A 16,100-nucleotide genomic window follows, 5' to 3' on the forward strand; every position below is an offset into this window, starting at 1 on the left:
AAAAAAAATCATAATTTCCCTTTCTCCCTTGTATAATTTCATCCCTTAAAATCGTAATCTAATCTGGGAAATTCAGTCAACAAAGATTTACAAGTGGCAGTCCAACTGCAACAATATTCATGTAAAATAAAAATATCTATTGACTGTGATTTAAAATTACATAATTGTAACAAAATTTGAGCCTGGTTTTAACCTATGTAGTCTTTAAATATAGTTTAATTGCATATATAGGATCATTTACACAATAACATCGTTGAGGAGATTATCTGATATGATTTAACAGTGCAGTTCTGCAAGAAAAAAATGCATGTTAACTGTTGTCAACCCTAGCAGCAGTATAATGGCCTCAGCCTAAATAAGAAACTACAGTCAGCAATACTGATGCATGATACTGAACAGTACAGGCTTATTGCATTAAGGAACTGACCTTAAAAGAAGGAAGCTTTGGGCAAGATTTTCAAAAGCACAAGTCCTGTTGAAAGTCAATGGGACTTGAACTCCTAAATCACCCCTTTATTATTTATAATGCTGAAGCATAAGAGATCCATTCTGTGGGTGAAACTCAAGTCATATAAAAGTCAATAGCAAGACTCCCATCAACTTCAATAGGATAGTTAGGATATGACCCCTTTGGCTCTATTCTTCTCTCAGTCTTAGGTTAGGCTATGTCCCTCTATGTTTATGACGGTGTTTTCTGGTTTCCCTTATGCTCGATTTCCTGTCTTATACATCCTGTACATCTCAACATTGGTGCAATTTAAATGGCAATAACTTTTCTTCATACAGTACTTGCATAATTGTTTTTAATATATGAAATTGCATTTGATCTAATGCTATGGTAGTTACTTTTTAGAAAGCGAGCCTTCACTTCTAGAATTCAAACCATTCAGTAGTGGACCATTGGTCGGTGGATTTGTATACCGAGGTTGCCAGTCTGAGAGACTTTATGGAAGTTATGTGTTTGGAGACCGCAACGGGTAGGTGTCTTAAAATATATTCAGTTATGATACATATAAAGCAACAATAATATTTTGCATGTTTGCATATTAAAGTAGTTCTGCCAGCCTTGCAGTGTGGCAATGCCATAGGGAAATCTCCAGGTTTGGAAACAAGATAGGGACCACTACTTTCTGAGTCATGGCATTCTAATGAATAGCAGCAGAGGTGACATACTTGATCTCTGGAGGAGGTTAAAATGGAGATATTGATCCCAAAGGTTCCTCAGAGACCCCCTAATCCACTCTGATCCTCCAAACACTTATGCCCATGCTTAACATTAAGCACACGAGTAGTCTCATTGACGTCAATGGATCAAGTATTTAAGCATGTGTGTAAGTATTTACAAGATCGGGGTCTAACTGATTAACAGAGCAGCTTTGAATCTTGGTCTCATGGAAACATCAATGATGGAGAAAAAGTAATGCTTTCTGGATGAATGGGTGCAGTCCTGTCACACCAAGCAAGAGAAATGCTTAGTACCTACGTGCAAGAGAAATATTTTACAAAGTATTTTCAGGATATATATATTTACAATACTTTGGGCTCAATTCTGCCACACATAGACACTAAGCAACGTGAGTAAGGATGACAGAAGGATTAATTGTGTTTGTACAATGCCCGCTGGGAAACTATATTGTGATTAATTTTATAGAAGTGTTCATGGAACTACTTACTGCAACTCCCTTTTATTATCTGGACATTTTAAGTTCTCTTTTCAAATGCTATATAACAGTTTGCATTGTATGTGTTTGATTACAGAAATTTTTTAACGCTGCAACAGAGTCCTGTAACCAAACAGTGGCAAGAGAAACCTCTATGTCTTGGCAACAGTGGTTCATGTAGAGGCTTCTTTTCAGGTCACATTTTGGGATTTGGTGAAGATGAATTAGGTATAGTAGAAAAACTCTTATTAAGTTACAAAATAAATCTTACCAAAATTACATGCTGCACCATACAGTATTATAGTAGGTCTTTAATTGTATCAGTCTCTACAGCATAGCTTTTCTTTTCTTTTTAATTCTTTGACCAAGATTGCCATAGTATCGTCCCTCCTACTCTTTAGCATCTATGTAAGAAGCAACAGGGAGAGGTAGCAGAACGGGTGAAGGTCCCTATTTTCAATCTGTGCACAAATGCAGGGGGTATGAACTTAAGTGAAAGGCACAAATGTAGTTTAAGTTCCATGAGCATAAGACACACATCAAAGGGAGGCCAATAATAGATTGAAAATATCTAAATGCCATTTATTCCTCCTGTTTCAGCACTTAAAATTCTCATTCATGCTAACTGGATTTTGCATAAAGACCAATAAGAGATTTTCTTAAATTAATAACTGACTTATATTTGCCTCTCAACACTCATTTAAACAATTAACTATGGAAGTTCAGTGCCATAGTAGGATAGGACACTTTCACCTTAGAAACTTGAGTTCAAATCCTGAATTTGGTGTAAAGGAAAAATGAGTTTGATGATTTCACACTCTTGACATCAAAAGATCATTAACCGCATTGACACAACTGGCAGGAATGTCTTAATAGATGCCAAGGATTTGGGTGGCAATGGGACTGCAATTCAGTACTGAGGTGCTTACTACAATTTCACATAGGATGTTTGCACAGCATCTAGCTCTAGCTGATGCTATTCCTTCGCTTTTATGAATTAATGCACACACCACCACCTTTAGAAAGGAAAAAACTTGGTGTTTCTAGTATATATAGTTTTTAAATCGGAATGGATATTTGTCAGAACAGCCCACAGGCAATTAGTCATCTTTATAACGAAGAGCCTGTCATACATTGCACACATTCACATCACAAAAAATAATTTACATTTATATAACTCCATATTTCAATAGTAAAACTATTGAATGGGCAGATGAAATTACCCCCTTCTTCCCCCCCACTCAAATTTTGAAGTTTTGTCTAAATTTTGAAATTCGGAAATCTTCAACTAGCTCTATAAAATGTTAAAAGTGAAGAATTTGGTTTTAAATTTGCATGACAAAGTTTGTTTCATGTTTCTAGTTTTAACTGGTAAGAATTGTTTCATACATGTTTTCAAACAGGAAAATTACATTGTATTTTCCAATGATGCAAGATATTTATTTCATGAGGTTTTCACCATCTTGCAAATAGAGCTAGATGGTAAGTCAGAGGTACAGCATATTATTAAAGAACACTAATTTACCAGATCTATTTCTTTAACAGGTGAGGTATACATTTTATCAAGCAGCAAAAGCATGACACAGTCTCACAATGGGAAACTCTACAAGATTGTTGACCCCAAAAGGTAAGCATTGCTTTATTCACATCACAGATTAGATCAATCTGTTCATAAGCAGGTTAATAAAAACTACCTGGGCAAAATATAAAATGAATACTCTGTGAAACAGAATAAATTATTTATGCTTCACTTTTCCACGTAGCTCTGGTCATGCAATGCTTGAACAAAAACTGAGGGAAATTCTCAATTCAGGAGGCTTCCTAGCAGCAGATGTAGGAGCCATCAGCTGGTACACACACTCTCACCAAAAGTAACCACTATCAAGTATAATTTAAATGCTACGACATGATTTTTTAAACTGTCAGGGGAAGCCTATATATCATCTTCCTCAATCTCTGGACCTTACCCTACTTCAGCCTAGATGCTCATATTTTGGGCTTATTTGGGTACATTTGTGGCAGCCTAGACTCCCATATTTACAGTAGAACCTTTTGAACCGATCCACACAGAAGATTCAGCTGAGATTCAGCATCACAAGTGCCTACAGTTGAGTATATATAGTACTCACCAGTCTCAGGACAACAAATTCTTCGTGCCTTAGTGACTGGTGCCCAAGGCCAGCGGGTGTGCTGTGCAAAATGATGTAGTAGTTCACATACGGAACTGGTTCAAAGGGTCTGTGCAGTGACAATGACTATATGAGGAACATACACATTTCTCCCCAAAGCATTCCTTTTTTTCTCCTGCCTTGGAGGTCCCACACACAGGAAGAATACATATGAGGGCAGATTCTCATTGATTTCAATGGAGCTATGACAATTTATGCCAGCTGAGGATCTGCCCGATGGTTTCTAGAGATATCCCTGCCTCCAGACAGTAATATGCATGGGTTAAATTGCTGTCATCCACCTCTTCTCCAGGTAAGTTTGTACAATGAACAGTGCACCCCAGAATTTATCTGTGACCAGAAAAGCAAAGGCCATACCAAGGATCTTCTGTTTTCCCACCACCAAATGAATACTCCAAATTGTGTATCAAGTCCTAAAAACCAGCAACTATTTCTAACAGGGCCCCAAATCCTACCCAAATGATTTATAAAACAAAATCCATAGACTCAGTAAAATTATTCTGACTTGTGATAAAAACAGTGATGAAATTAAAATCACCCAAAAAGGTTTTCCGAGGTGTAATTAGCACCAAAAGTAGTACATCAAAAATGAGGAATTATCAGACTCAAATGGACAAAAATAGGCCCAAGTTCTTTCTATACTACCCTGTACACCAGTCAACATATGAAGAAGCAAATCCCTTTACCCCAATTTCAAGTTCTTTACAATGCAACTACTTCCAAGAGAATGATAGGGGATCTGAAAACTGTGCACAAAACCCCTCCCTTCCATACACCAATGTCCAACATCTTGGCACATGAGCATCATTACATTTTAATACATTTAATTTAATACAATGGGGTAATGGGAGAAAAGCAGTTAAAGGGAACTCACCTTAGTTAGAGAAGTGGCCTTTTCTTCCCATGGCACCAGCAGCTCCATCAGACCAAGCCTGTGCCATCTTAAGTGTCTTACACCTCCATCCTGCAAAAACATGCACACAGGCTACAAGATTGAACCCAATGCTAACACAAGAAAACAGGGCAACAACCATTGAACCAGTTGTACTAATTACTTTCACCCAACCATCCTTCAGTGAGCTATTAGAATCATTCATATCTGCCTGCTGCTTAGATCTACTTCAACATGTTTTCCTGTTCACATCAAGATAGTCCACATTTTCATCATCTTTTTACTGCTCCTGTGAACAATTTGTCTTCTAATCAGAGTTGAAATTCTGAATGTTGTTGTTGGTACAGCACATGATAATGATGTGACTGTAGTAATAAATTAATTGCATTTAGAACTATGTTATAGTATACTAGTGACAGTATAGTTCTAAGGGTCTGTGATTAGTATCCCACCCAGATATATTGCAATTATTTAGGAAACAGATGTGACTGCAGTCTGTCAGTCAAGGTTATTATGCATGTTTTATGTATGCTTTCTAGTATTAAAACATTTTTTCCAACACAAATCTTGCTAGCCTCATTTTGATTGTTTAGTCTATTGGTATATGGGTTTAAGTGAATTTTACACCTTAAATCCATTATTAGTATCCAATTACAAGGGGCTGCCTTGTTTGACCCTGGCTTTGTGTTCTTGTTGCCTTGTCTGGTAGGGTGGTCTCAAAATGACATACCTGAAAGACCAGACCTCCCATTGCAGTGCTCCTGGTTAGCTAATTCATGTGTGGGCAGAGGGGGAAGATTTGTGTTTGGTTACTGGAGAAAGTAACCTGAGCGCTATAGACATTGTCCTTGTACATTGGCATACATTTGAAATTACATGGATTGTGGCAAAGTACATAGTTCTTGGACAAAGGAGGGTTTGTTGTTTGTTTTTAACTATCATCGTAGGATTTTTTTTAGGTGAACTGGACTCAGTCCAACATCTTGGCATGTGAGCATCATTACATTTTAAGCATTAGTTTTTCATTCGTTGCTAGCATACTGGTGATCAGGTATGCATTTAAGAAAGTCAAAGCCTTTGAAAAATTTAATGTCTAATGCATAATTCAGTATATACATTTTCATCTCCATACAAATATCATTTATCATTTGTTTCTGATAGTGCCCACTCTGTGCAAGCTGCTTTACACACACACACACACACACACGTAATCCAGTCCCAAGAGTTTTAAGTCTAAAATAAACAAAACTAAGATGAAGTGTAGGGCAAATGACCATACCATACAAATAAAGTTGTCAAGATGGTTGCCTCTCAATAATACAATGTTTCATAATACAGTGCTGTGAAAGAGATGTTAGATATACAGACTATCCTAGTTACCCTCAATCTTGCAATTATCTATCAGCTGTTTCTTGTCAGCACCTTGGTAGAAGTGGGTCTCAGGAGGCATGTGAACATGGAGCAAGTAGCAGCTCTGTTTATCAGCTCAGTGAGAACGTTCCACATGAACAAACATAGCCAAATGGTGGGTGTTGGCTACAAATGAGTAACTCAGAGGCACAGAATAAGCTTCCTCTGCCTGAGGAATATGTTCTGTCCCCGATTCCTAGCAGCAGTTCCACACAGCTACCTGCTACTGCTACCAACTAATGAAGTTACTCTTTTAGCCCAAGTGGTAGAGGTTCATAGTTTGAATATGGAGGAGATCTAGGGTTTTAGCTCTGCTAACTGTAATTAGAAGTCATTATATAACCACCCCATCTGGCAAACAAAAACTTTCCCCACCATTGTGACCTCACAAAGAAATGTACAGTATCAACCACGGCAAAGCCCCATTTCAAAACCTCAGGCCATGTGGTTCCTTTAAAATTCTTCCACAATTGACTGTTTAGTCAACAGCAGAAGAAACCACCCTCATATTAGGATGTGTGGAGAAAATCCAGCAACATATCCAGTGGAGTCGTCTGACCTCACTTTCTAGAGTATGATTGTCTTACATGGCAGTCAGGCTGAGTGAAATCAGAGATGGTTCATTCAGAATTCTGATCAGATAATTCAACTTACTGTAACAGGAGCTGAGAGAGTAGTTATTCTATCTGATCTATTTGAAGTGGTCCATTTTGGTTGAAGCTGGTGAGTCCTGAGTGAGACTTGGTGATTGTGTATCTGTGCAGAAGATCTAAGCCTGTGACAGGATGGCAACATAGCAAACTTGCTAGGCAGAGGCCACTTTCAGGCAGAAAGAACCTGAAGCCACAATCCTTCAGCTTACAAAGTTAGTGTCACAAGGGAAAAGGCTGCAAGTGCAATAGACAGTCAAATCTCTATTTCTGATAGAAGAGACTGAGTAGGTACCCCTCACAGACTGGGGAACATGGCAAAGAGACATGCTATGAGCATTCAGAGTAGCAGCCGTGTTAGTCTGTATTCACAAAAAGAAAAGGAGGACTTGTGGCACCTTAGAGACTAACATGAAAGCTTATGCTCAAATAAATTTGTTAGTCTCTAAGGTGCCACAGGTACTCCTTTTCTTTTTGCTATGAGCATAGAGGATTCTATTGTCAAATATTGTTAGCTGGGTATGCGGAGACAATGAGAACCATTTGGAGAGTTGCCTACTAGGCACACAGTGGTGTGCAGATTTCCTGACACATCTAGACAAACTTCTAGAAGGAGGAGGAGGAGCCTGTGGCAGTGTCATATACTGGTATAAATGACACAAGGAAGTGTACAAGATTGGTTCTGGAAGTCAAAGTTGGATTATTAGGAAGGCTTAAGTCCAAGACTCTATGATATCTTTCTCTCGCATGCCTCTGGTTGCATGTGCTAGGCAGGGGGAACTACAGCATCTCATTGTGCAAATGAGATTATGTGTACAGAGGAGATGGTCACATTGTAGGCACTAGGGAAGGGAGAGGCTAATATGGAAGAGATAATTAAAGTGGAACGAGATTGCTGGCAAGGAAAATCAAGACAGGTAAAATTAAACTTCTAATCAGAGGAAAGCTGACAGATACTGAGCTGCACTCCAGTTGGGCAGAGTCTTCTGGTGAAGATGTCAATAACAGAAGATAAAGTAGGTATCTAATAGGAAAGAAGAGGTCAGTAATTCCAGCTCTGCTAGAAGAAGGATGGGTTGAGGCTAGAGCATCCAATTAGATAATAGGATTTCAGATAAAGAATATATATAAGAATAGGCACATAATCAAAATTAGGGCTTTATTTAGATGAACAGTTACCACACAGTACCCTGGGTGTAAATTTACAGCGCTAGCATGCTGCACATTAACTGTGTGGACCATACTACAGTACGCTAGTCCACTGCGATCTATTCTGCTTTGAAATGACAGTGGGTCAGTATTACTTATCAGTATGGATGTATACCTATATCAGAGTCAGGCATAACTGCGCCCATACAAAAAGGAAGGAGACAGGCAATTTAAAAAAATCTTATTAAAATGGCACTTTTCAAGAGATAATTGGACCCAAAGATTTACCTGTCACTAATATCAGCAACTGAAAGGCTAATGTTGTGCTTTCTTCATGCTTAGAGGAAGAGGAGAATGATTCTAGCATTTACAGAGAAGTAAAACTTCAGCATCAGGTATATTAGTTAAAACAGTAATTAAAGATAGAATTTCCTATAAAAGAAAACTATGCCTCTCCAACCTATTAGAATTAGAGGGTATTAAGGAAAATATGTTGCCATGATATGAGAAGTAAAGTGTTGTCATGGATTAGGACTTGATGAAAAGATAGAAAATAAGGAGTAGGAATAAATGCACAAATTTTCAGTATGACCAGAAGTCAGTGGTAGGATGTCCCAAAGACCCATAGTAAAGCTGCACTATAAATTGATTATCTGAGAAAAGGGGTCATCAGCAAAGTGGCAACATTTCTGGAGGACAAAGTTATTTAGGTTAATGAACAATAGAGAAAACAGGGAGAAATTCCAGAGGGACCTAAGAAAGGAGTGCTTGGTCAGCACACTGGCAAATGACAAGTGCTAGATAAAACACATTGGAAGGAATCGCTTGAACTATGTTCACATGTTGATGGTTTCAAATTAACTAACTCAAGGGAAGCTGCAGACATCATTATGGACAGTTGAATTAAACATCTTTAAACATGTTCTGTGCTTGTACAACATCTAGTACTACGTGGTCTAAATCCATAACAGGGACTCACAGGCACTACCACAATACTACTACTAATAATAATAATAAATAAAATAATAATAATTAACCATTAATAATTAATAAGTTAAACTGTGGAAAGTGCTCTGAAACCATTGTGATGAGTGGCTATGATAGAAGGGCAATGAAAATGGTCAGACATATGGAAAGACTTCCACATATAAAAAGAGGATGTAAAAAAACGACTATTTGATGTAGATACAAGATTAATAAAAGGTGAAATATTGAGATATATATAAAACAAAGAATGGTTTGTAGTATGTCATTTGGGCACTGCCATTTACCCTCATATTACAATAACCAAGAGACATTCAATTAAAATAAACTGAAAGGCAATAGATTTAAAACTGATAAAAGGACTTTTGTTTATTTTACACAATGTACAATTAGCCTATAGAACTCACTACCAAAGACATTTTTGAGCCACAGAGCAGGAGTCAAAAGAGCAAACAAACATGTATAGAGATAACATTGTTTGTATTATTGTAGCCATGGACCAGGACCACGTTGTGCTAGGTGCTGTACAAACACAGAACAAAAAACATCCCTGCTCCAAAGAGTTTATAATCTAAGTAGAAGACAAGTGACAACAGATGGAGACAAACCGGAGTACAAGGAAACAATGAGGCAATATTGGTCAGCAAGAATGGCAGTGCTCTCACCCCAATCATTGTCAAGTTTTTTGTAGGTATCATCATCATCACCACCACCACCACACTAGCTAAGGATACTACCCGCCCACCCCCCACCCCACCCAGCAAAAAAAGAGAGAGAGAGAGAGAAAGAAAACAACTCTTAGGCTATGTCTCCATTATGGACCTTACAGCAGCACAGCTGTACCCCTGCAGCTGAGCTGCTATAAGGTCTCGTGTAGCCGCTCTATGCTGGCAGGAGAGAGCTTTCCCACCAGCATAATTTAACCACACCCAACGAGCGATGGTAGTTGTGTCAGTGGGAGATCATCTCCCACCAACATAGTGCTGTCCACACCGACACTATTGTTGGTGAAACTTATATTGGTCAGGGGACTGGTTTTTTCACATCCCTGACTGACAAAAGTTTTGCCGACAAAAGTGCTAGTGTAGACAAACCCTTAAGCTCTTATGCTTTAGGATCTAAATCAAACATTGCCTAGGGTTAGAAAGAAACTCACCAGACATAGGTATAGAAATCCATTTAAGGAAATCCCTTTCTTCCTCTGAATCATCCAGTATTTGCCATAGTCTAATACATGATTCAACTAGACAGACAATTGTTCTGATCCAGTATAGCAATTCCTTAGTTCCTGTTTATTTTTGAAAAAGAGGGCAGTATCTAATACCTAATCAGGTGCTCCATGGACTTTCAAGGGAGAATACTTCCCCATGCATTATGATTAGTGTTCACAGTTCTGGACTACAGCATGTTTGCAAAGCGTCTTTGGGCCAGGCTGGAGTTGTTTTGAGTTGGACTAGGCCCTAAACTTGCTTAACCCTACAAACTTGTACCATTCAGTTTAGCATTCCTTTTTGACACTCTTCTGCGGTTTATGATACCAGAAGAATATTTACAAATTAATTTATTCCAAACAAAGGATTGTGTCTGGGGCACTTGATCTCATTCAGGCGATTTGAAGCTAAGGTGAACGCTGTTCCCAAGAACTTCAGCTGTTATAGCTTTTAATACAACTGTCTCATATGTCAGGAATTTGCCATTTTCAGAAAAATATAAAAATAATGTTTAAATGTTGCATTTATGAAGATTTTGGTTAATGAGAGATGAGACTAGAAATATACAGTATTAGACCCATTCTCCAAAAAAAGTCTATGTTTGATGGTTCAGAGATATACCCTGAAAGCACTTATTAAAGCTGTCAACAAAATGAGCCATTTTATTGGTGAACCCACCCAGGTGGGCCGTACAATCTCCTTCTATCCAAAACGTTACTATCCCTCTAAGTCATTTAAGAGAATGGAAAGTCAGAATTAATGTCTAATTATATTTAGTTTAGTCTTAGAATGCAAAATTCTTATCTCATTTACCTAGCCACATGCAGTTACTATTCCCATAAGAGACACTAAAGAGAAATTAAAGCTCTTAGTAAATACCAGCCTAGAGAGTTTCACTTTACAGAAGTACACCACAAAAAGTCCTTTGTAACCACTATGGAAAAACTGAGGGTTTTTTTTTAATCATAGCACAATCCACTGACTGTAAGGGTTTTGTTTTCATTTTCTTACTGTTTCTAACATTGGGTATTAAGGAGCTTTCACTTTTTATCATTTTATAAGGAAAAAACAATTCAGTTTATCTTTTGACTATTTTCTGGAGCCTGCAGGAAGCCAATTCCTCTGCCATCCCAAAGAAAGTCATACATAATAGAGCAGCTTTAGTCCAGTAAGCCAGTCTTTGCCAATTCATCAGTCAAAGTGTTATGCAAGTGGCCCCCTAAATTGATAAATTCCCACAGTGCCTGTTGACCCAGCTGCCAAGTGCTCATGCAGCAGGTGTTGTTTTCATGACCACCCTGACAGTAATACAAACTGTTTAGCAGTTGCATTGACCTCTTAGCTATTAACATTGATACAGGCTCCACTAGGGACTAGTTTTCAAACATGACAGAATTTCTTAAGACTAGAGGTCATGAACGAGTATACCATATAAGAATAAATTTTATAGGTTGCTGAGTTTAAATCTAAGAACAGTGAGGTTTTTTTCCACATTATTCCCATGTAGTAAATCTGGAGACAAGTAACGAGCTTCTGGCATGTCTCCCAGTACTTAAGGTATATTTTTATTTTAGAAACTGTACCTGAAGAGATGCAATATTTATTCTGTGACAAGTAGTAAATTATAATGAAACAAACTTATTTTCACTTGCAATTTGCCCTAGAAAAAATCAAAGTTAGGATACATTTTGCATTAATATGTGTTTGTCCATCATTTTAATAACTAAGTAATATTTTGGGTGAAATGTAATTGAAGTGAAATCTTCTCCTATCCACAAAGCAGTGAAACTATCAGAAACCCTTTTGACATCAGAGTCAGGATTTGCATGGATATACCCTATTCCCAGAACAGAGATGCATCTTTTGTTTGTTTTACTCGCCAAGCATTTTAAAAATATTGTGCCAACTTCACCCTTGATGGCACGGCATTCGCTTCAGTGGAATTACATGAAAGCTGAATTTTGCCTCCTAAATTGTATTGCTCCACATGTGCCTGAGTGGAATAGCAACACACATTGCAATTAAATCACTGACTTTCTGCATGTGGTAGAACTATCAAGAGATTTATTAAGGATGCCATGAAATGACAGATTATTTTTATGTGAATTTTCCTTTATTAAAACATGGCTTATATTTGTATTCCTTAACTTGCATTAAATAATAACAGAGGCTGCTCTTCTATTCCTAGTACAGTAATGCATATGTAAATTATTTTACTATCCCAATGTCTCAATTTGCTGAGTATGTCAGACCTTCATCAGACAATGAGTACCCCGAGACCAAATGCAGCTTTTATTCCATGCTCCATATATCTACGATTACACAGATTCATGAATGTATACTTTAACAAGCAAGATATCTAATACTGTACTGTTTATACAAATAGCTCTTTAAGATATAGAGTCTGAAAAATTCTAGTTACATAGTCATTAGCAGCAGCTTTTTTGGTTGACTTCCTAGGAGCCAAATCCTACACACAATCAGGTTACTGGGCTCTGCACTTGAGAGTTTTATAGGGACTAATGGGAGGAGTGAAAGAATCTTTCCCACAGAACATCATGTGGATAGTGAGTAACTCCATGATTACAGCCACCATGTCTTGCAACTTGGAGATTGTGAAGAAGTAGATGATACATGCATGAAGTCACTGACCTTAATCTGGTCCTGAGTCCAAGAAGGGACAGTAGGTCAATAACTTTATGGATCCCCATCTATTCTCCATATCTGCCCCATTCTCCATATTCTATGTCAGGAGACACAGAAGAACTACGTGTGTGAGCAAAATTACAAACATGCTTAAGTGTTGGCATGATCAGGCCCTCAGTCAGTTCAGAACTAATTTTACATTTGTGGGATCCAGTTTAAAACAATTGTTCTGTGCCTGAAAACGTTTGCCTTAAAGATTTGAATATCATAAATTGTAAGTTCTATGGGGCAGGAACTCTCGCTTATATGTTCGTGTGTGTACATGTTCAGCAGTGCTCTGATCTTGAGGAATGCTTTTGGGCTTTACCATAATATACATAAGGAGTATTAGTAAGATTTTTCATATACAACTCAACAATCATAACAGGGTTTTGTTTCACCTGCCTTTTTATTAATCTGGTCACTAGGCACTTTGCCAACGTGAATTTTGCCATCTTCCCTTCCACTCCAGCCCAAGTAACTAGTGATGTGATCAATATTGATGAAGCATGACAAGTACAAGTTTATTGATAATTAATATTAGAATAAAAATCAGAGTTTTATTCACAAGTGTCAACAACAGAGAGAAATATTTGAAATTGCGTAAGTGATCAAACAGGCTTAAGTTGATATAAAATACATGATTTCCACCACATTCAAAAACACGTCAAAAACAGACTCCAACATTAAGCTGCAGAACTGGAATTTATTTGCAAACTGGATACCATCAGATTAGGCCTGAATAGAGACTGGGAGTGATTGGGTCATTACAAAACCTAAACTTAATTTCTCCAATACTAATTTCTCCCTACTGTTACTCACACCTTCTTGTCAACTGTCTGTAATGGGCCACTCTCTTACAAGTTCAAAAGTTATTTTTCCTACCTTGCTATCCTGCTGTTAATTGATTTATCTCGTTAAACTGACCTCACACTTGGTAAAGCAACCCCCATCCTTTCATGCATTTATATCTGCTCCTGTATTTTCACTCCATGCACCTGATGAAGTGGTTCTAACCCATGAAAGCTTATGCCCAAATACATTTGTTTGTCTCTAAGGTGCCACAACGACTCCTTGTTATTTTTACCACATTAGTAGAATACTAAGACGACAGAATTTACCTACCAGTGCTAACATAGATAAAGCTGTTTGATTAAATAAAAAAATCAATTCATGAATATTTTCACAAATAAAAGCTCTGAGTTCATTTTCTGTCATTTGTATGGTCATTCTTTACTTCAAAATATTTCTCAGATAAGTCAGCACATCTTCATTTTTACATGATTCATTCATACATGCAAGCCAGACATTCAAGCACACAATTTTGAGACGCCTTTGGAAAATTTGGCCCACTGTGTCTATCTGAAATTAAGCACACTAAAAAGAGGCTATGGGAAGTCTCTCTACCAAGACCCTGCCTGTGCACTAGCAGATTTTCCTTTATCCCCCCTCCTCCTGCCACCACAAATTATGCTTTTGTTTAATATTAAGCCCTTAAAATGCACTTCTCCTCAGAAAAGGGACTTTATTAAACTGCAACCTGATAATCTATGCATCGTACTATATTTTACTACTATGACTGCCATTATCCATATAAATACCTAATCCTTGTATAAATTCCTACTAAGATCAGACTTCAGCGATAGCCTGTTGAAATGATTGCCACTAGGCTAATTGTACATTGTACAAAAAGTAATTACTTTTACCAGTTTAATTTTTTTCCTTGAATGCCCCCTTCTTTTGACACTATGAGAAACAGTCAACGGGAATGCTCAACTTACCCTGTCCATACAAGCCCATTTTGTATAGTTCCATCGTGTTCGCTCTCATTCCTCTCTAAAAAATCCTAATCTTTTCATTTTCTCCGCACATGAATATTGTTCCAGACCTTGAAATAGTTTTCAGCATCAGGCTCCACGCTATTAATTCTTATATTTTTTTTTTAGATAGGGCAACTAGAGTAGAAGACAGTATTCAGGATAAGGACATAGCATTGATTTGTAGAACACTATAACATTTTCAGTACTGTTTTCCATGCCATTCCCTATGAATCCTAGCATATTTGTTTTTGGTTCGGCAGAGTTTTCATTTAGCTGTCCAAAACCTACCATGTTCTTTTTCCTAATTTAAAACCCAAGAATGTGTATGAGGAGCTCAAGTTATTTCTTCCAACATGCATTGTCTTCTATTTGCCAACATTGAATTTCATTTGCCATCATGCTACCCATTTACCTAGCTTTTTAGATCCTTTGGGAGTTCCTTACTGTCTTCACTAATCTAAGTAATTTTGCTGTACAACCAATCCCACCCAGACTCCCTCTTCAAGCATGCTCCCATTCCAAAAATCAACTTACCCATTTTAATAGCAAGCCTATGGCTGTCCCAGAAATTAAACTCTCTCAGTGAGAATCCCACCAACCCCCAGCTGCTAAATTCTTCCCCGATAACCAAACCCACTCACCAATTTTCCAGCGAGCGATATGTATGAAAATGCATCTGATGAAGTGAGCTGTAGCTCACGAAAGCTTATGCTCAAATAAATTTGTTCGTCTCTGTGGTGCCACAAGTACTCCTTTTCTTTTTCCCCACCACTGGCATCGCTTCCAGATCTCATCCCCACCCCTTTTCATTAACAAATCCACCTCACCCAGCTGCCAAACACTGCAGCACTCATTTAGTCCCAATCCATCAAGTGAGTGCATACTCCCTTCAAGGCACCTGAAAGTTTCTTAGCGTGGGTCACAATATAGCTCAAATAAACAGAAAAGTACACCATGAATGTACAATAAGAGATCAAACATTCAAATGAAAGTTTCGTAGTGATTCTCTCAAGAAAAATACTAGGAAATAAAGTGCTAAAACCGATGCTAATACAATGTTCAACCTGGTTATTTAAACTAAAAATACAGAGGCAACTGAAAAATTAAGGATATGACAACAATATGGGTCTCTTTGCATACCGTCAAGCCTGCATTTCCTATGAAATTATGTTATTCGTTATATAGGTGGTGGGCTCCATCTGTTCTTTGACAAGAAAAGCAAAAGACTTACATGTACATGTTTCACAAGATGCCTGTGGTGGTGCATGGAATTTTATAAACAAAACATATCAATGGAATGGATGTTTGAAGCCATATGACATGTGAGCAGATCATCTATAGTTACAGTATTTCCAAATTAAAATTAAAACCATATTTAATAAATAATAAATAACGACACGTGAACTGTGTAATTACTAGGAAATTCTGCAGCTTGGTTTGCGTTATCAC

The 16,100-nt window shown here is 37.6% G+C and overlaps 2 protein-coding genes across 9 annotated transcripts in view; one reads left to right on the forward strand and one right to left on the reverse strand.

Annotated features, from left to right (window-relative positions):
- The window catches only part of LOC102947790 (hedgehog interacting protein), a 97,583-nt gene that overhangs the window by 68,538 nt on the left and 12,945 nt on the right, over positions 1–16,100 (forward strand). For all 3 annotated transcript variants that reach the window (XM_007070137.4, XM_043545752.1, XM_043545754.1), the window contains exons 9-11: positions 854–977; positions 1,759–1,889; positions 3,207–3,288. In XM_007070137.4, the coding sequence (XP_007070199.1) occupies positions 854–977; positions 1,759–1,889; positions 3,207–3,288 (337 nt within the window). The remainder of the gene's footprint in view (positions 1–853; positions 978–1,758; positions 1,890–3,206; positions 3,289–16,100) is intronic.
- ANAPC10 (anaphase promoting complex subunit 10) overlaps positions 1–16,100 on the reverse strand; it is a 248,243-nt gene that overhangs the window by 51,756 nt on the left and 180,387 nt on the right. For 4 of the 6 annotated variants that reach the window (XM_043545765.1, XM_043545759.1, XM_043545761.1 and 1 more), the window contains 2 exons: positions 4,725–4,814; positions 3,791–3,851 (listed from right to left, as the gene is read on the reverse strand). In XM_043545765.1, coding sequence (XP_043401700.1) covers positions 3,791–3,851; positions 4,725–4,814 — 151 coding nt within the window. Of the gene's footprint in view, positions 1–3,790; positions 3,852–3,875; positions 3,900–4,724; positions 4,815–16,100 lie in introns of those variants that run through there. The other 2 variants (XM_037897337.2, XM_043545762.1) reach the window with 2 other exon arrangements.

Source organism: Chelonia mydas, chromosome 4 (assembly GCF_015237465.2).
Source record: "Chelonia mydas isolate rCheMyd1 chromosome 4, rCheMyd1.pri.v2, whole genome shotgun sequence".
In the NCBI taxonomy this organism is placed as follows: domain Eukaryota; kingdom Metazoa; phylum Chordata; order Testudines; family Cheloniidae; genus Chelonia; species Chelonia mydas.